General features: G+C 45.3%; 1 protein-coding gene across 1 annotated transcript; it reads right to left on the minus strand.

Annotated features, from left to right (window-relative positions):
• Positions 1-495: 495 nt before the first annotated feature.
• On the minus strand, positions 496-4,072 carry PRAMEF1 (PRAME family member 1). Its single transcript, XM_024235697.2, is given in 3 exon segments — positions 496-1,805; positions 2,739-3,317; positions 3,714-4,072. Coding segments are annotated over 3 exon segments (1,425 nt in total). The 5' UTR covers positions 4,001-4,072; the 3' UTR covers positions 496-1,246.
• Positions 4,073-21,240: the final 17,168 nt, after the last annotated feature.

Consider the following 21,240-nt stretch of genomic DNA (forward strand, 5'->3'; position numbering starts at 1 on the left):
CAGTTGATGCATAGCTGGCCAGGTCATTGAACTTGGTGCCATTTCTGCTTCCCAACTCGGGGCCCTGGAGCATGGCCCCAACTCTGCCTTCTGAACCTGACAACCACACTTCATGTGCAAGCACGGCACCACCCCAAGCCCATCTTCTCCTCAGGGCCCCTTTCTACCCGTGCCTTTGTGCCCAACAGAGCTGCTCACCACAGGCGAAAAAGTATGAAAAAACAGATGACTAAAGAGAAGTAAAGGCTGGGTGCAGACCACTCGCACACCTGTAATCCCAGCACTTTGGGAGGCCAAGGTTGGCGGATCACTCAAAGCCAGGAACTCAAGACCAGCCTGGTCAACATGGCAAAACCCCACCTCTACTAAAAATACAAAAATTAGCAGGCTTGGTGGCACGTGCCTGTACTCCCAGCTACTTGAGTGGTTGAAGCATGAGAATCACTTGAGCCCCGAAGGAAAGGATTGCAGTGATCCCAGATTGCACCACTGCACTCCAGCATGAATGACAAAGTGAGATTTTTGTCTCTAAAAGTAAAAAAAAATAATGAAATAAAAGAACAAGAATGGGTGGGAATTACTCAAAATGGTCTAATTTTATTTGGTTGCTATGATGTTCCGCAGCTGAACCTCAATCACAGACAAATTAGTGCCTCGTTATTTTTCCATGAGTAACTCAATAACTACAGACTTCTGATGTATAAATCCCTAAAACAAGTAAATCAATCACAGAGAACACCAGAAAGTTTTCATTGAGGTTCTCTATTTCTGATATCTCTTGGTGACCATCCTTGCAGGGATAACATTCTCATCACTGTAGAACTTTAGCTTCTCTTTCTGACTCTGTAGGACACAGGTCCCTGAAGGTCTCATTGACTCCACCTCAACATTTTCCTCCAGTCTTGCCCCCTGCTGTTATGTTTCTTTCCCTCACACTGAGCACCTGTCTGAAACAGAGCTCTGTGCTTCCTTTAAGTTGTACACATGGCCTGGGCACAGTCGCTCATGCATGTAATCCCAGCACATCAGGAGGCCGAGGCAGGAGAATACCGTGAACCCAGCACTTTGAGACCAGCTGGGGCAACATAGTGAAACACTGTCTCAAATTTTTTTAATAAAAATTTTGGAATTATTAAAAATGGGAATAAGAAAATAGAAAAATAACTTGCACCTACACACTAGATTTTAGTGTCCAAGTGCCTGGAAGAGAACTTCAGGTGTATCTACCTGACTAGGCACGCCTTCCCTAGCAGCAAAGATGGAGCTCCAGTTCCTCAGATGGTGATGAGCCACAGGAAGGGCAGGGGGTGGGACCAATGAAGATCCTCTTGGGCTGCCTGACTTCCCTCAGTGTGCACATCAGCTCAGCCCGAAGTGGGGTGAAGACCTCCCAATCGACACCAACCAAGGAATTCAAACTCTCCTCAGGGGCAGGATACGTCTCCAGGCTTAACTTGCTCAGCCCACTGGTGTGGCGCAGCAGGTCCTTCAGAGCGTCCATAGACATGCAATTTCTGCCAAAGTAGAAGGTGGTGAGCTGGGAGCAGCGGCTCAGGCCAGGCAGGATGGCATTGAGTTGGAAGTAGTGGATGTGACAGTCCTCCAAGATGAGGTTCTCGAGAGTGGCCGCAACTTTCTCTAGCAGAGCTCCGAGGGGTTCAAGACTGATGCGGAACAGCAGCACGAAGCTGAGATTCAGATGCTTTAGGTAACCGAGTCTTGGGTACTGGTAGAGACACTTCAAGTCCTCTTCCAATAGGTAGCCACAAGTTAATTACAAGTTCTCCAAGGGCATCTGGAGGCACCTGGGGAGATCAAGAAATTAGTTCTGGGCAATGGTACCAGTTAGATGAAATAGTAGGGAATAACCTCAAGGAAATTGCCTGCTTCAAACAAACACAAGTTTGTTCCCACCATCTGATGATGGTCTGCATGCAGGTTGCTGCATGATGAGGACTCTGATCATTCAGGGGCAGTCCCATGTTAGCCTCAGCCCTTTCACCATTGCTTGTGTAATTGGTCCAAGGCCACAAAATCTCTAAAGCCTTTTTGCTTCATCTTTTAGCAGAAAACTTCATCTCTGGGCCACAGGTACCCGGTGGGAGATGTGCACAAAGAACTCAACTCAGCAAGGTCTAGGGACATCAGCTAGGGCTACCTGCTGGCAGGGGATCCCTGACATGCCTGCATCTGCAAACCACCTAAAATTTGTTACCACTCTCACGCCTACTCCTTCACCTGCCATCCCAGAAGCATGCACTTCCCATGTCAATTGACTTTCCTGGAGTTCAAAACAACCTTTTACAGACAGGAAATTAGAGACAGGATCATTCATGATCACTAAGCTGGTGAGGACAGAGCTTCTGCTGTGAAATGCACAGGTTTGATGTGCTTTCCTTCCTTTCATACCCTCCTCTGTTATATCTTTGACGTCATATCTACTTGAAACATACTTTGTAACAAGAAATTCACATGTGCACCCTCAGTAGAGCTGAAATCCCCCACTAACTAGCTTGTACATGATGTCCCTCTCTAGCCTCTACCGCAGGTGACCCTGCTGCCTTTATTGGAGCCACTCCACATGGAGCACTGAATGGGACAATGTGTTGACATTCTGGTGTCCCCTTCATTGTGACATCGCCACTGGCTGGCACACAGTACAAGCCTTCTAGTGTTTGCTGTAACAAAAAAAAAGGCTGCACTGTGGTCTGCAGAGAAAGTGCACGATCCTTTCTCACCTGATTAGCTGTTCGAGGTACCCGCTGAAGAATGTGACCATATTTATCTTAAGCAACTGGAGGTGTTCCAGCCTGGGGAACACAGAGCTGATTTTGGCAACTAAGCATTTCTCAAGGTCATTGTCTGACGTGTAATGATGGTACCTGGAGAAAACGAGTTTGCGAAGATTCTTCATCTCCTTCAGGTAACAATGAAGCTTTCTTATCAGAAGTGGCCAGGACATGTTGCAAATTTCCAGCTCCTGAATACTATTCAGGTGGATTATTTTCAATGACTTTCTGAGATATGTAATCGGCGTTAGATAATTCACCAAACTACCGCAGCACAGGTGTACTAAACCTCTCCGTTGGTAAACCCACTGGAAGAGGTAACTCAGGCATTCATCCTGGGGTATTTCCTTGAGGCAGATGTCTATGAGCACCTTCAAGGGCTGGTGCTCTCCTGTCCTTGGACAGTCCTCTGCTCTCTGCGTCTTACTCATGGCCTCTGGGGAGTAGGACAGGGCCCTGGATCCAGACCATATGGCCCAGAAATTCTCATCAACATGCCGCAAATCCAGCACATGAAGTTTCCACCTCCTGTGAGTAAAGTAAAGAAGATACTCAGAATTTAGAAGGACCCATCCCTGACCTTTGCTTTCATTCTCATCCCATAAATCAGCTGCTCCTGTCCTCGGTGCTCCCTGTTCTTTCTGTCTTTTCTTGGTCCCTTTTCCCTTCCAATTCTGACTGGTCCCCACTTCTATTCTCTTTACCTTCCACTGGGAAAAGGCAGGTTTCTATTCCCACAGTGGACCCTGTATGGTGAGCAATCCACTCCCTGAGGATCTGGACAATGGCCAAAGCCTCCCTGAGCTTCCTCACCAGCACCATCAGAAGACTCTGGGCCACCCTTGAGCTACTTCTCCACCAGACCCTGCTGTTCTTTCCCTGGGCACCTGAGCCCCATCTACCAGCCTTCCTGGGTCACCTCACCTGGGGCGAACCTTCCGTGTAAGCAGCATATGAAGCCCTCCCAGCAACGCTTTTAAGGTCTCCAGATGAAGCGTCTTCATCAGCAATCCCAGAGGGAGGTGGGTGAAGGGCCAGGCCTGCACCATCACCATCAGAGTCTGGAAGTGTCTCCTGCTGAAGGCCTCCATGAAGAGTGGGAGATAGAGCTCCCTGGGCAGCTCCTCCACGGCAGAGATGGCCAAGGGCTTGTCTCTCAGGAGGCTCTGCCCCGCCAGCTCCAGGAGTCTGGGTGGGACCTGGATGCTCATCCTGATGGATCTGCAAGGAAAAACTCCAGAAGACAAATCCAGGGAAAATGCATCACTCTCAGGCCAAACACAACCACCTCATCTTCTCCTAGGGCCAATAGCATTGCTCTGGTAGAGGTAGAAAAATTACCACTTTACCCCAATTCCACTCTGCACTTGGTGGCCACAAATCGATATTTCTGCTTCTGCTGGTACCAGGAAGAATGTCTTCCAAACACCAAGGAGGGAGGGGTCAAAGAGACCACTGGCCCATTAATTTTCATCCATTGCTCCACTGAATCCCAGAACCACCGGGAAGTGTCACTGAGGATCCTGAAAGCCAAGCTCTACTTCTGAGGAAACATTTGTCACTTACCACCCTAAAGCAATGAGAATGAGAGTGTCCTATGGCCCCAGATAGCCTACATTTTCAGTTCACACAATTCACATGCTGGGGGAACACCAAAAGGACCCCCTAAAATCGATGCCATTATTTTTAATTTTGAAAAATTTCAACCCAGGAAGGACTGGGTGCTGTGGCTCATGTCTGTAATCCCAGCACCCCAAGGCAGGCAGATCACTTGAGGTTAGGAGTTTGAGAACAGCCGGGCTTACATAATGAAACCCTTTCTCTACTAAATATAAAAAAAATAAGAATCATTTGACTCCAGAAGGCAGAGGGTGCAGTGAGCCAAGATCGCACCACTGCACTCCAGCCTGGGCAACCGAGTTAGACTCTGTCTCAAAAAAAAATTTTTTAATTAATTAATTAAAATGTTAGCCAGGTGTGGCGGTGTAGTCCTGTAATCCTAACTACTCTGGAGGCAGAGGAAGAACTATCACTTGAACCCCGGAGGCAGATTTTTCAGTGAGCCAAGCTCAGGGCCTTGCACTCCAGCCTGGGTGACAGAGTGAGACTCCACCTCAGAACAAAAGAAAAAAATTAACCAGAAACTGTAAAAGCTGAGGTCAGGAGTTTGAGACCAGCATGGCCAACATGGTGAAACCCTGTGTCTACTGAAAATACAAAAATTAGCTGGGCATGATGGCGAGTGCCTGTAACCCCTGCTACTCAGGAGGTTGAGGCAGGAAAATCACTTGAACCCAGGAGGCAGGGGTTGCAGTGGATGGAGATTAAACCAGGACACTCCAGCCTGGGTGACAAAAGAGAAACTCCATCAAAAATAAATAAATAAATATCCAGAAACTGTAAAAGTGGTATGATGCTATTCTAGAGCATTCTAAGATGAAGGTTCCAATACACATTGCTTCTGCATATTCACAATTACCCACTTTTGGATGGATCCTAGGGGTAAAGATAAATCCCATGATCAGAGTAAAACTGTACTCTTGAGATTGGTGTGTGGGATATCTTTAAGGATTTTATGAAAATGAAAGCACACTTGGAGAATCACAATAACACTAAATCTGTAATTAACAATAACACTAGGTCTGTGACTGTAATTGAAGGTCACAAAAACAAATAACTGCAAATGTCAAGAAATAAAAATTCATCTAACTCATCATTTTAATATCTTTTTTTTAAAAAAACTGTTTCAATAAGAATTTTAAAATGACAGAAACCAAGCACAAATCACAATTGAGGGATGAAGACAAAACTACATTTAGAGGAAAAATGAAAGCATAAATCTGTTCACCTGACAAAACAGACAGGAAAATATTCTGTGCCATCTTGGGCTGCATGTCACCATCCCTGACTGGCTGGCTGCAGATCAGATGGGCATGACCCTACGAAGGTGGTGACTTACCAGAGCTGGACTCACTTTGCAGAGTTCTGGGACCTCTCAGAGAACCAAGCAGTACCTCCAGGCACCCGGGCTGTGCATCTCTTCTGTGTACCCTCAGGAGCTTTTACTGACCTTTCTAAGCATACCCTTCCCCTCTCAATCACCAGCTTCCAGTCAGAAAGTGATACCTGATTAGATCTTGTAGTTCCACCCAGTTAATCCTGATCGAGTTTTCAGCTTTCTTCTAACTGATTGAATTAGACACATTTATGAAAGTGAAAGAATCATGACAAGTGTACAGATATGAAAGTGTGTAGATACATTTATGAAAGTGAAAGAATCAATCATAGGGTAAAAGTCCAAAACTCATTTGTTCATTTATTCCCCAAACACTGATGAAGTTTGGCTAATATATAACTTTCATAGTGATGCAGGGAAGGGGTTAATCTGTTCCTGATATTAGACAGAAAAAAACAAAACCTGAAGGTGTCCTTATTGGAGGATGTTTGGCCACATCAAAATTATCAAAACGTTTCAGAGTTAAACAGCTTGAAGAAGATAGTGATGTCATTCCTAAGAAAACAGAATAAAAAGCTGTGTATATTGAATGGTCACCAGGGTTTTATGCTATCTAACATAGCAGATCATATGCACATTCAGGTAGAAGAAAGGAACCACTGAGGATGTGATCCATCTCAAGACTAAAGTCAAGGCTTCACTGAAGGAAATCAGGACAAAGTGACTAAGTGGGGACTGAGAAGAATGGGACTAGGTGTTGTAATGGGACCCTGGAAAGGAACCAAGACAATATAAAACATGGCAGTTATCTTGTGGGCATCTAGATGGCAGGACTGAAAGTCTTTTGTCTAGATTGAGTTTATTGATTGATTGATTGATTTTGAGACAGGGCCTCGATCTGTCATCCAGGCTGGAGTGCAGTGGCATGATTTTGGCTCACTGAAGCCTCGAGCTTCCAGGTTCAAGCGATTCTCCCACCTCTGCCTCCCGAGTACCTGGGATTACAGGTGTGCTCTACCCAACCCCACTAATTTTTGTATTTTTAGTCGAGATAGGATTTCACCATGTTGGCCCGGCTGGTCTTGAACTCTTGACCTCAAGTGATCTGCCCACCTTGGCCTCCCAAAGTGCTAGGATTACAAGCCTGAGCCACCTCACCCAGGCTAGATTGAGTTCAGAAATTAAAAGGGGAATCATCAAAAGAGATAGTGCAGACTCTTAAACCATAACATTGGCTTTAAGAGAACACAAGGCAGGTACAGTCTTGGCCCTACTAGAAGGTAAAGTGTGTCTACCCACAAAAATGATGGGCTCCTCTCAGAAAACCAGCTTGGAAAGATGGAATCTGAGAATGTGAGCTGGAGCAGAGGCCAGAGAGAAGATTGGGGCCAGACCTGGGAAGGGAGACTTTCCCAAGCTGGAAGCCACCCAGGTAGAAACTGTGGGTTCTACAGGATGTGAGAGAGAAATGAAGCAGGGTCCATATGTCCCTGTCATGGTTCTATCATCTGGAAACCTTTCCTTTAGACTCTGGGATCTTCCCACAGTGGAACATTTCCCAGCAACCATTGGCCCCAGTCATTTTCCAGGACCCTGCATCCAAATCCTAATCTCACCAACTCCGTTCCTACTCTAGTTTGATAATTTATGTTTCCTCCTTCTTAGAGTCCTTTCCTGTCACTAATATTGAACACAGAGATTCTTATCAGAGTGTCACCATTAGGCCTACAAAGAAAACTCAGGGCCGGGAGCAGTGTCTCACACCTGTAATCTCAGCACTTTAGCAGGCCAAGGTGGGTGGATCACGAGGTCAGGAGATCAAGACCATCCTGGGCTAATACGGTGAAACTCCATCTCTACTAAAAATACCAAAAATTAGCTAAGCATTGTGGCAGGTGCCTGTAATCCCAGCTATTCAGGAGGCTGAGGCAGGAGAATCACTTGAACCCGGGAGGCAGAGGTTGCAGTGAGCCAAGATGGCACCACTGCACTCCAGCCTTGGGGACAGAGCAAGACTCAGAAGGAAGGAAGGAATGAAGGAAGGAAGAGAAGGAGGGAGGGAGGGAGGGAGGGAGGAAGGAAGGAATAAAACTCAGTCTCAGCACTTTGGAAAGCCAAGACAGGCAGAGTGCTAGAGCTCAGGAGTTTGAGATGAACATGGGCAATGTGGTGAAACCCTGTCTCTAATAAAAATACAAAATATTAGCCGGGGGTGGCAGTGTGCACCTGTAGGCCAATCTCCTCCAGAAGTTGAGGTGGGAGGATCACCTGAGCACGGGGCTTCTACTTCCCAGGCTGTTGCTTTGTAAACCTGAGGCTGAAGGTGAGCTCAGCACTAAGAATGGTTGTGAGAATCTCTGTTGACTGGGCACCCACGAGGCACAACAGATGACTGGTACCTTTCATCCGGGAGCTCTCCTTCACAGAGAATCTAAGGCATGTTGCTATTTTCCCCATTTTTAACCTGGTAAACCTGAGACTTGGCCAGACAGAGAAACCTGTCCATGTTCTGGCAGCAAATGATTAGCAGACCCCTCAGGTGAGGGGCTCAGAGGAACCCCCAAGGGGTTCAATGACCTAAATGTTGAAAAGAACTGACTGAGAGACTTTCCCTTCCTGCCTATTTCAGGGGGCCCAGAAACACCCCCAGGACCCCAGCGAGAATCCTGCACTTGGGAGCTTTTCTACCATGTCCTGTCGCCTGTTCTTCTCAAGGTGTTCACCCGCTGCCCAGCTCAGAGCAGCCTTCAAAGCCCATCTCAGGAAATGACCTGACCTATTCTCCAGTCCCACAATCCACACTGGGATTCCAAAGCTCCTATGAGACCCTTCCTCAAGTTCTCTAGAATATTCCTGAGCCTCTGTTTTCTCCCCCAGCCTAACCTGATGGGGCTGGCGTCACTTTATGCATCCCAAGGACATCAGCCCATCTCTCCTGGAGTTTGGAACATGGCCACAATGCAGACAGGCCCTTACTCTGGAATAAGCAGTAATTAGGAAATTTTCCCCAATGTATATTGAGCTATTTTGGTGAACATAGCAAGGCACAAAGCAGGGAGCTCCACAGCTGCTGCTCTGGACCTAAAGAGGCACCCAGAACTTCTGGTTGGTGAGGCTGCCTGGCTTGCAGAGGGAGACCTGACTCCTCTGCTTCTCCCAAGGGTGCCAGGCTGATGGCAGAGCCTGGGACGTGTCCTGGTGCAGGAGCCATCCCTTCCCAGGCTCCTCTGGCCCAGCCTTAGAACTGACAAGGCTGCACATGGAATGCAGTGAGTCTGTTTCTGTCTGAGTCAGGTCTCTTCTTAGCTGAGGTGTCTCCCTCTGCACGTTTCTAATAGTCAAGGTCTCTGTTCTGGCCCTGCTGGGAGTGATGAAAACATGCTGTGTCTGGAGGGTGGTGATTCTTCCACAAGTAAAAACACATGTTAAAACTCATCAAACTGTACTCTTGAAATGTGTATTTTTTACTGCCAATAGATTATAGCACAATATGACTTATTTTTAAAATCTAAATGAATCAATATGCATCCATCTCAAAACCAACATCTTGTTCCTGAATAAACATTGAAGAAAGATATATGAAGGATGGCAATTATGTAAATTTTATCAGCATCCAATGTAATATCTTTTATTTAAAGACAAATATATGAAGAATATCTTTAAAACATGAATGGCAATAACATAATAAACTGAAGAAAGTGGTTATCTCTGTGCAAGAAGGAAGAGACAGGGCTTCAGCAATAGGGGAGGGTTGCCCATGAAGAGTTGTCTATATCTATAAAGTTACAATAGATTTAAAAATCTCTCTAAAAAAAAGAAAGTATTAATATTTTAAATATAATAATGAGTGTGAGTGTCTCTATATTTTTGGTATTAGTCAGTATACTTTAATGTGGCTTTGTGTTTCTGTTTTTGTTTTGAAGACAAGCTCTCATTCCACTCTATTGCCCAGGCTGGAGTGCAGGGGTACGATCATGGTTCACTGCAGGCTCAACCTCCCGGACTCAAGGCATCCTCCTATCTCAGCCTCCCATGTAGCTGGGACTACAGGTGTGCCATGCCAAGCCCGGGTTTTTGTTTTTGTTTTTTTAATTTCTTGCCTTGTTGCCAGGCTGGTCTTGAAATCCTGGGCTCAAGCAGTGTTCCCACCTCAACCTCTAAAAGGGCTGAGATTACAAGAGTGAGCCACAACACCTGACCTCAAGTGTTTTTGTGTTTTATTTACAGTGTAAACAAAAATTAAAGTGGCAATATGTGAGAGATTAGGACAGAGTGATAGGGAATGTGGAGAACTGTTTAGAGAAGTTTGCTATGAAGACAAAGATAAGAAATTATAGCTAGAGAATAATATGGAGGCAAACATTCTCTTTCCTTTCCTTTTGTTTCTTTCTCTAACAGGAAGATTGTGGAGAGCCCATTTATAAGTTGATGAAAACGATCTGTCTAAGAGAATGAAATTGGTGACTCCAAAGAGACGGGATTGATGTGGAGAGACAACATTGAGAAGCTACAGAGTAGCTTTGGTGTGTGCAAGGATGTTTATGACCTTACGGTTGGTAATTGCAACAAATTGGAAGAACATAGACATGGAAAAACTGGCAAAGGGTTAAGCTGTGGACCATCGATTGTATGGAATATTGTATGGAAGTCAATAAGAATAAGGATGAATCTTGAAGATCTACATGTAAGTGAATAAAAGCAAGATGATCATCAACACCACAGGAAGACACCATATCCATAAGGGAAGATGGAATCAGATGTCTCTGTGTGACCATAGAATTATGTAGGAAATCTTCCAAAAAAATCTGGAAGGTGCTCTAAACTGAGCCCTCTAGATAGGAGCCTGGAATAAAAAAGAAAAGTCAGGGGAGATGCTTGCTATTAGAAGGTTTACATTGAGAATGCTGTACTATGTTACTTCAGGAAAAGAAGTATAAACAACAAATGAAGTTTGAGAAATAAAAATAAAACCCTAAGCCCCCTAGCTAACTGAAAGGACTCCCTCTTGGCCAAGGGGACCCCAGAGAAACCTTAAATATGAGGTGTTGGTCATGAGGACACAGGAGTTAAAAAAGACTTGCCCCATTGCTGATTTCAACCAACCACCTGATGCTACAGCCAGACTCCCCTCCCTTTTCTGGTCTAGCCACAACAACTAAGCAGCATTAATGCTAAAACAGAGGTCATAAGCCTCACTGAACAGACTATGTGTGGCAAAAAGATAGCAACCTACAAATAGGACCTTAGGCCATGCCAGGCAAGAGTGAAGTCCTGCACCCCTTCATGGAAAGATTCAACTATGTTCTGACTACAACAGCATTTTCCTTTTCCCCAGCAGCTCAACCAGCACCAGCCTCTAGATAAGCCAGATGAAAACAACTGCAGCTCACCAGCCACCCGAGGCAGACCAGCTGACCCCTACTCCACAAGCCAGGACTGCAGCTGTGAATGGACAGGGGACTCACTTCAGTAACTTTCCCCTGATGAGACACTCTGAACCATGGACTAGTTCTGGCCAATTGACAGAGGCTGCCCACTGAGTGGAAAAGGGAAAGGGAATTCTTGACAGAATGTAGCTTTTTCCCCACAAGAGACAGCTGTGCAGTTCTAATTCAAAATATGGCCAAGAAATGTATTTGGGGTTAAAATCTTTTGATTTCCTGTCTTATCTGTCATGTGATGATATGCCAGAGTCAGGCTGGAAAACAAGCCACTTTATTTTATTTATTTATTTATTTATTTATTTATTTATTTATTTTGAGATGAGTTTTGCTATTGTTGCCCATGTTGTAGTGCAATGGTGTGATCTCGACTCACCACAACCTCCGCCTCCCGGGTTCAAGTGATTCTCATGCCTCAGCCTCCCGAGTAGCTGGGATTACAGGCATGCGCCACCATGCCCGGGTAATTTTGCATTTTTAGTAGAGATGGTGTTTCTCCATGTTGGTCAGGCTGGTCTCGAACTCCCGACCTCAGGTGATCTGCCCACCTCGGCCTCCCAAAGTGCTGGGATTATAGGTGTGAGCCACTGCTCTTGGCCTCAAGCCACTTTATATAGGGTTAAATAAACTCCCTCTGAGGGGACTTTGTGGTTTGTAGGAGGTGACTCCCCAGGCCCTTTAGATAGGAATTGGGGACCTTCATGTCCCAACTTCACCTTTGGATGTAGAGAACCTAATTATAATGCATTTAAATGTAAAGCCTCAACCACAGACTGAACCTGGGACGTATGTGACAGGCATGTTTGCTTACTATACATGCATGCATCCCCCACCCTGTGAATTTTCACAGCTGCTCCAATAACCTGGTGAATATGCACACTTGGCAGCCAGCACGTTCAGCATAGATTCCTGGGTCACCTTCCCTCCTTCCAAGCGCTTGCCTCAGGTCCTGCCTGGAGGCCCATTTCCCAGCCTGCAGGTTGTAAACCTTTACAAGAAATTATGCTCCCTTTTTCTAAATCTATAGACCCATGATTTTTAGTGGACATCATTGCTGTTATAAGCGAAATGGGACCTCCGATCTCTTCCTGCCGCCTCCGGAACCAACGCATCCTGCACTGGCAAGAGCCCCAGGAGCTCTTCTCAGTGGTGCCAGGGGAAGGCCTCGGGTAAGTCTTCCTGAAATCAGATTCCAGCTCTTAGGTGGAAGATCTCAGAGACCTTAATTCTTCCCGGCTGGTTCTCTCCAAACCGTTTCTGGAGGGGACCCTCTCCATCAGTTCCAGGTTTAGGGACATAAGGGGCCTTCGCTTCCCAGTTCCCTCCCAGTCCCTGTCCTGGCTCTCCAATTAGGACCTTGCAGGGAATCTCTTTGTTGGTCCTGGGTTTGAGAAGAGTCTTTCAGTTCCCTCCATGCAGACCCGATAGAAGATTTCTCTGAGGACCCCTGCCTAGCAGGGAGGCATTCAGGTCGGAATACATGGCTCCATCAGATTTGGTGAAGATGCTCGCCCTCTAGTGGTGCTTACAGGGACACCTGTGGTAGGTAAGTGCAGTTATGAGGAACCTTAGTTCCAAGGGGACAGACTCAGGCCAGTGACAGTCAGGAACCCTGGTCACTCTATGTTTAAAGACTGTGTCCTGTATTACCTGGGGGAAAATCTGTAAAAAACAGATGAAGTTCATCCATGTGATGACGGCACTGCCGTGACACACAGGAAGTGACCACGGCATCAGGAGGGCGATTTCCTCCATATTCAACATGTTTATGTTATTGGTGGCAGCTCACGTGGACTGCCCGACATTTGCATTGTAGTGGCTGTAAACTGATGATACAGATTTTTAAGAACTATGTGGTCAATAAGCATTCACAGCCACCTGCCAGGCTCCATGCTCTGCTGTGGGACCACAGGATGACAGAGACACAGTCCCTACCCTTAAAGAAGCAATCTCTGTCTACCAGATGAGATTGTCAAGGAAAAAAATCATTATCAAACACAACCTAGGCACGTGGTCCAGCAGCCACGCTCCTTGGCATTTACCCAAATGAGAAAACCTAAAACCTGGATGTTTTTAACCACTACATTCATAATAGACAAAACTTAATAGGGACCAACATGTTCTTCAGCAGATAAATGGATGAATAAACTGTGGCACATCCTGACATTGTAAATTATTAAGCCCTAAAAGACATAGAGGAAACTTAAATGCACATAACCAAGTGGAAGAAGCCAACATGAAAAGGCCACATGACATTCTGGAAAAGGCAAATCTATGGACACAGTAGAAAGCCCAGCGGTTGCCAGGAGTCACAGTACAGTGGGATGGATAGAAAGAGAACAGATGATCTTTTAGGGCACTGAAGCTACTCTGCATGATGCTATAAGGGTGAATACATGTCATTATCAATTCATCAGAGTTCATAGAATATGCAACACCAACTGTGAACCCTTAATGTTACTTATGAACTTTGGGTGATAAGGATGGTTCATGTCGTTCATGCATTGGAACAAACAGACCATGCTGGGGCAGGATGTTGATCTTCAGGAGTCTGCGCTAGTGTGGGGTTATGGAGTATGTGGGAACGATCTACGTTCTGCTCAACTTCACTGTGACCTTATAACTGCTCCAAGAAAATAAATCATATTTCCCTAAAAATATTGCACTACTTCCTTCCAGCTCCAAAATTGGATACATTTAAGTGTTTTTAAGTAAGAGCAATTCTTATTCATTGATCTTTAAAATTAGTTTTGAAGGTGTCATTTCATTTGAGACTCAAAACCACATTAAGCATTTTTAAAATATTGCACTACATACTTTAAAACACTAAATTCCTGTTATATGTTAAAATTTCAATTTGAATCTTAAAATGAGTTATATGTAAATCACAAATAAGTATTTATTCTCTATAAACATTTACATAACAGCAGATTTTTGGAGATACCACTCAATATCATCCTGTTTGCATCAATAAATTACACCAGATGGTCTGACCAACCAGCAGATGGCACATGAGTCTCATGGGTTGGAAATTTTTATCTCATGATCACTAGAGATGAACTCAGTCCTGCCCCGCCCATCCCAACCTCTGCTGGCTGCTGAGGCTCTGCTGTTTGGGGGAATCACGATTAAGTAGTGGTGGCTTGTAGAAGCTGAGTCCCGTTGCCTGCCCTGGGTTCCTGCTGCCTCCCTGTTTTCAGGAATGGAAGGTGAGGTTGAAAGATGAAGAATGCTGAGACTTCTATTAGGAGGGGAAAAAATATAACAAGATGCATGTATTGAGCTATTCATTCCAAGTCCTGGCCCCATTCCAGGCCCCATTCCAAGTCCTGACCGTACACCATCTCATTGGGTCCTACAACAGTCTCATAGGGTGGTGACATCATCATCTTCATTTTACAGGGAAACTGAACCTCTTGGCTGTTTCGTGCCCAGCAGCACCAGCCCCTGAGTCCTCAGCAGGGTTCTACATCTAGGTGCCCTTTGTGTAGGGTCCCTCAGCACAGGAAAGGTCACTAATTACCCACAGGCACTTGATCGTTCTCCACTCTCTGAGGTTGTGTGATTCCAAATATGATGCACTAGTCTTCTTTGACAGGGAGAAAGGGGAGGTGTTAAGAAAAGGTCCTTCATCCATATTATAGGTATTATATGCCTACATAATGTAAGCATTTTGCTAAAAGGGAATTTGGATGTCTTTATTGGCCACAACTGCTTTAATTCAGCAAGGGCCGCTACCCACCATGAGGACAGGCATGGGTTTGGTGATGCCCTGAGGCTCCTGCTCATAAAGTGTGGAGCTCCCCTTCCAGGGCAGGGGCCACACCTTGGGCAGTGAAGTCCTTTCCCAGCACAGGTAGTGGTCAGGAACTGAGGGATCTGGATCAGCCCATTAGGAGTCAGTAGGGTCTTGGCATCTGGACAGAAGTGAGGGCCACTGAGAAGGGGCTGATCTTCAGTGGCTGACACTCACTTTCCACTTAGAATGGTCCAGGCCCTGTGTGTGTCTCATGTGTATTAACCCACTAAGTAGTCACAGAGAATAGCAAGAAGGTAACAGATGCCCAGAGAGAAGTAAGAAAAGGAGGGAATTGATCCAAATGATCAAATTCCATTTTGATGGCTTGATTTCTGGGAGCTGAACCTCCTTTGTCACAGGCAAATCAGTGCCTTCTTTCCCCTATCAGTAACTTAAGACTCCTTAGGTTTACATTGTTAAGCCAGGTTAAGCAATCATGGAGGACACCAGACAGTTTCCACTCAGATTCCTTTTATTTCTGACTGTTTTTTTACAACCATCCGTGCGGGGGTAACCCTCTCATGTGTCTCTCCTACCTGATTCTCACTCTAGCAATTCAGATTCCCATTTCTGATTCTCTGGGACACAGGGCTCTAAGGATCCCATTGACTCCAGGTCAACTTTTCCCCCAGTCCTGCCCCTCCTGCATCCTCGTTCCCTTCCCATTCACACTGAGCAGGTATCTGAAACGACGGATCTGTGCTCCCTTTAACATAGAGTCATGGCCTAGGATTCAGTTCCCAAATGACCAGAAGAAAGCTTTAAATAAATCCACCCAGACAGCAGGCATTCAGGGTGGTGACTGGGCTCCAGGTCATAGGAGGCCCTGATGCCACAACGAGGGCAGGGGACAGTGCTGAACACAAAGATCTTGGACTGCCTTAAGTCCCTCAGTGTCTTCATCAGCTCAGCCCCAGGTTCAGCAAATCTCCCCCAGCAGAGAGCACCCTGTGCGTCATAACTCTCCAGAGGAGCAGGATACAGCTCCAGGCTTAGCTTGCTCAGCGTGACAGTCTGGCGCAGCAGGTTCTCCAGGGCAGCCATGGAGATGAGGTTCCCACAGAAGCTGAAGGTGCTGAGCTGGGAGCAGCGGCTCAGGGCAGGCAGGATGGTGCTGAGTTGGGAATCCACGATCCCACAGTCCTCTAAGTCCAGTGTCTGCAGGGTGGCATCAGCTTGCTCTAGAAGAACTGCGAGGGGCTCAGGGCTGAAATGGGTCAGTGTGATGCCCCTCAGGTCCAGCTCCTTTAACTGACGGATGCTTGGGCACCAAGAGAGATGCTTCAAGTCTGACTCTGACAGCAGGCAGTCGGTCACGACAACCATCTCCAAGGGGGCCTGGAGACACCTGGGAGAGAACAAGAAGGAGTTAGAGGAGAGTGGTTGGATGACTTCGGGGTGAGAGTTGATGCTCTCCACAACCCAGGGCTGCTCTGCTCATCTGAGGATAGTCAGCATGCAGGGTGTAGGAATGAAGACTCTGCTCCTTCAGTGCGGTCCCAATCGAGGCTCAGTACTCACTGAGTTCCAACCAGTTATTCCTGATTGAGTTTCCCACTTTCTTCTGATTCATTGATTAAATTAGATATGCATTCATGAAAGTGAAAGAATAAATAACAGGGTGAAAGTCCAAAACTCATTAATTCATTTATTCCCCAAACACTGATGAAGTTTGATATATGTGACCTTAATAGTGACACGGAAGGGTTTAATCTGTTGCTGACATTAGAAAGAAAAAAGAAAGCCTGATGATATCTTTATGGGAGAATCTATGGCCACATCAAAATTTTCAAAACGTTTCATTAAGACAAACAGTTACGACAGCTTTAAAAAGACCGTGATGTCAACCCTAAGAAAACAGAATAAAAAGCTCCGTTATCAAACGGTCACCTGGGTTTTATGTTTTATAACATGGCAGGTCATATGTGGGTTCAGGTTGAAGAGGGGAACCACTGAGGGTGTGATTGATCACAAGACTAAGGTCAAAGCTTCGCTGAGGGAAATCAGGACAGAATGACAAAGTGAGGTGGGGGCTGGGCAGGATGGGACCGGGTGTTCTAATAGAACCCTGAGAAGGAACCAAGACGGCATGAAACATGGTGGATATTTTGGGGGCACCTAGACAGAAGGATTGAAAGACTCTGTCTAGATTGAGTTTAAAAATTAAAAAGGGAATAATTACAAAAGAGACAGTGCAGACTCTTCAAACACAACATTGTCTTTGAGGGCAGAGGAGGCAGATACAGTCTTGGCCCCTACTAGAAGGGAAAGCGTGTTTACTCCCCAAAATGATGGGCTCACCTCAGAAAATCAGCCTGGGAAGATGGTATCTGAGAATGTGAACCAGGGCAGAGGCCAGAGAGAAGCAATGTGGCCAGACCTGGGAAGGAAGACTTTCCCAAGCTGGAAGCCATGCAGGGTGGAAGCTGTGGACGCTGCAGGATGTGGGAGAAAGTGAACAAAGGTCCATGTCTCCCTGCCATGGCACTACGGTCTGGAAACCTTTCTTTTAGACTCAGGGATCTTCCCACATTGGGACATTTCCCAGGCAACCCTCAGCCCCAGGTATTTCCCAGGACCCTTCATCCTCATCAATCCCATCAGCCCCTTCCCCAGTATATTTTGATAATTAATGTTCTCTCATCCTTAAAGACCTCTCCTGCCCCTAATATTGGACAGAGAGATTCTGATTAAAGCAATATCATTAGGCATACAAAGAAAACTCAGGCCATGCGTGGTGGCTCCTGTCTGTAATCTCAGCACTTTGGGAGGCCAAGGCAGGAGATTACTAGAGTACAGAAGTTTGAGACCTGCCTGGGCAACATGAAAAACTCTGTCTCTAAAAAATATACATACAAAAAATTAGCCAGGCATGGTGGTGTGCACCTGTAGTCCCAGCTGCCCAAGAAGTGTAGGTGGGAGGATCAACTGAGCCCAGGAGTTTGAGGCTCCAGTGAGCTATCATTGTGCCACTGCACTCCAGCCTGGTAAACAGAGTGAAACCTTGTCTCAAAAAAAGGAAGGGAGGGAGGAAAGAAGGAAGGGAGGGAGGGAGGGGAGAGAGAGAGAAAGAAAGAAGGAAACGGAAAGAAAGGGAGAGAGAGAGAGAGAGAGAAAAAGAAAGAAAGAAAGAAAGAAAGAAAGAAAGAAAGAAAGAAAGAAAGAAAGAAAGAAAAGAAAGGAAGGAAGAAAGGAAGAAAGGAAGGAAGGACGAAGAAGAAAAGAAAAGAAAAAAAAAAAAGAGAGGCTGGGCGCGGTGGATCAGCCTGACCAACATGGAGAAACCCCATCTCCACTAAAAATACAAAATTAGCCAGGTGTGGGAGCACATGCCTGTAATCCCAGCTACTAGGGAGGCTAAGGCAGGAGAATCGCTTGAAACTGGGAGGTGGAGGTTGCAGTGAGCAAAGATCACACCATTGCACTCCAACCTGGGCGACAAGAGCGAAACTCCGCCTAAAAAAAAAGAAAAGGAAAAGAGGGAAGGAAGGAAGGAAGGAAGGAAGGGAGGGAGGGAAGGAAGGAAGGAAAAAGAAAGAAAAAGAAGAAAGAGAAAGAAAGAAAGAAAAAGAAGGAAAGAAAGAAAGAAAGAAAAGGAAGGAAGGAAGGAGAAAAGAAAGGAGAGGAAAGAAAGAAGGAAGAAGGAAAGAAAGAAGGAAAGAGGAAAGAAAGAAGGAAGGAGGAAAGAGAAAGAAAGAAGGAATGAGGAAAGAAAGAAGGAAGGAAGGAGGAAAGAAGGAAAGAAAGAAATAAAGCAAAAGAAGGAAAGCAAAGAGAAAGAGAAAGAAAGAAAGAAAGGAGAAAAGAAAGAAAGAAGGAGAGGAAAGAAAGAAGGAAGGAGGAAAGAAAGAAAGAAGGAGAGGAAGAAAGAAAGAAGGAAGGAGGAAAGAAAGAAGGAAAGAGGAAAGAAAGAAGGAAGGAGGAAAGAGAAAGAAAGAAGGAATGAGGAAAGAAGGAAGGAAGGAAGGAAGGGAGAGAGGGAGGGAGGGGAGAGAGAGAGCAAGAGAGAAAGAAGGAAACAAAGAAAGAAAGGTAGAAAGAAAGAAAGGAAGAAAGAAAGAAGGAAGAAAGGAAGGAAGGATGGGAGGGAAGAAAGAAAGGAAGGAAAAAGAAAAAGAAAGAAAGAATAAAAGAAAGAAAGAAGGAAAGAGGAAACAAAGAAAGAAAGAAGGAAGGAGGAAAGAAAAAAGGAAGGAAGGAGGAAAGAAAGAAGGAGGAAAGAGAAAGAAAGAAGGAAGGAGGAAAGAAAGAAGGAAGAAAGAAAGAAGGAGGAAGGAAGGAAGGAAAGAAAGAAAGAGAGAGAGAAAGAAGGAAGGAAGAGAAAGAGAAAAGAAAGAAAGAAAGAAGGAAAGAAAGAAAGAAAGAAAGAAAGAAAGAAAGAAAGAAAGAAAGAAAGAGAAAGAAAGCAAGAAAGAGAGAGAAAGAAATTTCACTGGCTAAGGGTTCTGCAGGCTATGTAATAAGCAACCCCACAGGCTTCTGGGGAGGCCTCAGGAAGCTGTCAATCATGGCAGAAGGCAAAGCAGGAGTCAGCATCTCACATGGCAAAACCAAGAGCAAGGGCCAGGGGAACTGCCACACACTTTAAGCAACCAGATCTCATGAGAACTCACTCACTATCTCGAGGACAGCACCAAGGGGCTGGTGCTAAACCATTCATGAGAAATCCATCCCATGATCCAGGAACCTCCCACCAGGCCCCACCTCCAACATTTACAGTTCAACATTAGATTTCAGGTGACAAATACCCAAATATATTATATAATTTGGGAGTCCTAAGCTACAGGTTATTGTAAAGCCAGATTGTTCATAATTATCTTCCCATGGCAAGCGCACTGGGACAAAGTTTTTTTGTGAGTTCATTACAATGATGCTAGCAGAGAGAAATTTGGGAACCAACAGCTACAATGTCTCACATGTAAAAGGGAACCTCCTCATTGTTACGGGACTAGGGAAACCGTGGATTGTCTTTATTATTTCAGATGAGATGGAAGCTTTCCCTGCACTTGGATTATGGCCTAAGTAAGGACCTTTTCTCTAGAGAATGGAAAAGTTTTCATGGAGGTCTTAGGGCCCTTGTAAGCTAACTGCTCTAAAAGATAAATGGAATCTATTAGAGTGTCCCTTGGTAAGAGAACATAACCGCACATGTACTGTATATTGAATGAGAGTGGAATTTCTAGGGAATGGTAAGGTTAACAGGTCCTGGTGTTATCCCTGAGAGAAATATGATGGGACTGCAGTGAACCCCTGTGGCATTACAACCCAGGTGTGTTGCTGAATTTTTCAAGTAAAGGCCAACAAGTATTGGCTCTCCTCATCAACTGGAATACTAAGGAAGGCAGAGGAGAAATCTCTCACTGGGTACCATTTAGAGTCTGTAGTCACCTTACATAACAAGATATTTCATGTGAAGCCACAGTATATCTCACTATTACAATGTTCTTTATTGCATGTAAGTCTTGCACAAATCATTAACCTTGTCAGTTAGGTTTTATATCTGGCAGGATGGAAGTGTTACATGGATTGGGACAAGGAATTGTAAGTCCTTGTTCTATTAAATCTTCCCCAATTGGGGAAAGTCCTTGGATTACCTCTGACTTTAAGGGGTATTGGGGCAACATGACCAATTATTTAGAATAGCCAACAAATGAATAGTGTCACTATTCATTTACATAATAGCAGATTTTTGGAAGTATCACTTAATATACTCCTGCTTTCATCACTAAATTACACCAGATGGTCTAACTAAATTACAGCAGATGGCACATGAGTCCCGTGGATTGGAAATTTTTACTTCATGATCACTAGAGATGAATTCAGTCCTGCACTGCCCACCCCATTCTTTGCTAGTTGTTGAGGTCCTGCTGTTTACAGGAATCATGATTAAGTGGTGGCGGCGTGTAGAAGCTGAGTCCCATTGCATTCCCTGGGTCCCTACTGCCTCCCTGTTATGAGGAATAGGAGGTGAGATTGAAGGATGAAGAATGCTGAGACTTTTATTAGGAGGAAAAAAGAAAGACAGGATGCACGTATTAAGCTTTTACTGTATGAAAGGCCCCACTCCAAGTCATAACCATGTACCATCTCACTGTGTCCTAAGAGGGTCCCATAGGCTGGTGGGTATAATCATTCTCATTCTACAGGAAAATTGAGGCTCTTTCCTCAGTTTCCTGCCCAACAGCACCAGCCCCTGAGTCCTCAGCAGGGTCCCACACTCGGGAGCCTTTTGTGTAGGGTCCCTCAGTACAGCGA

This window comes from Pongo abelii, chromosome 1 (genome assembly GCF_028885655.2).
Source record: "Pongo abelii isolate AG06213 chromosome 1, NHGRI_mPonAbe1-v2.0_pri, whole genome shotgun sequence".
NCBI classification, from domain to species: Eukaryota; Metazoa; Chordata; class Mammalia; order Primates; family Hominidae; genus Pongo; species Pongo abelii.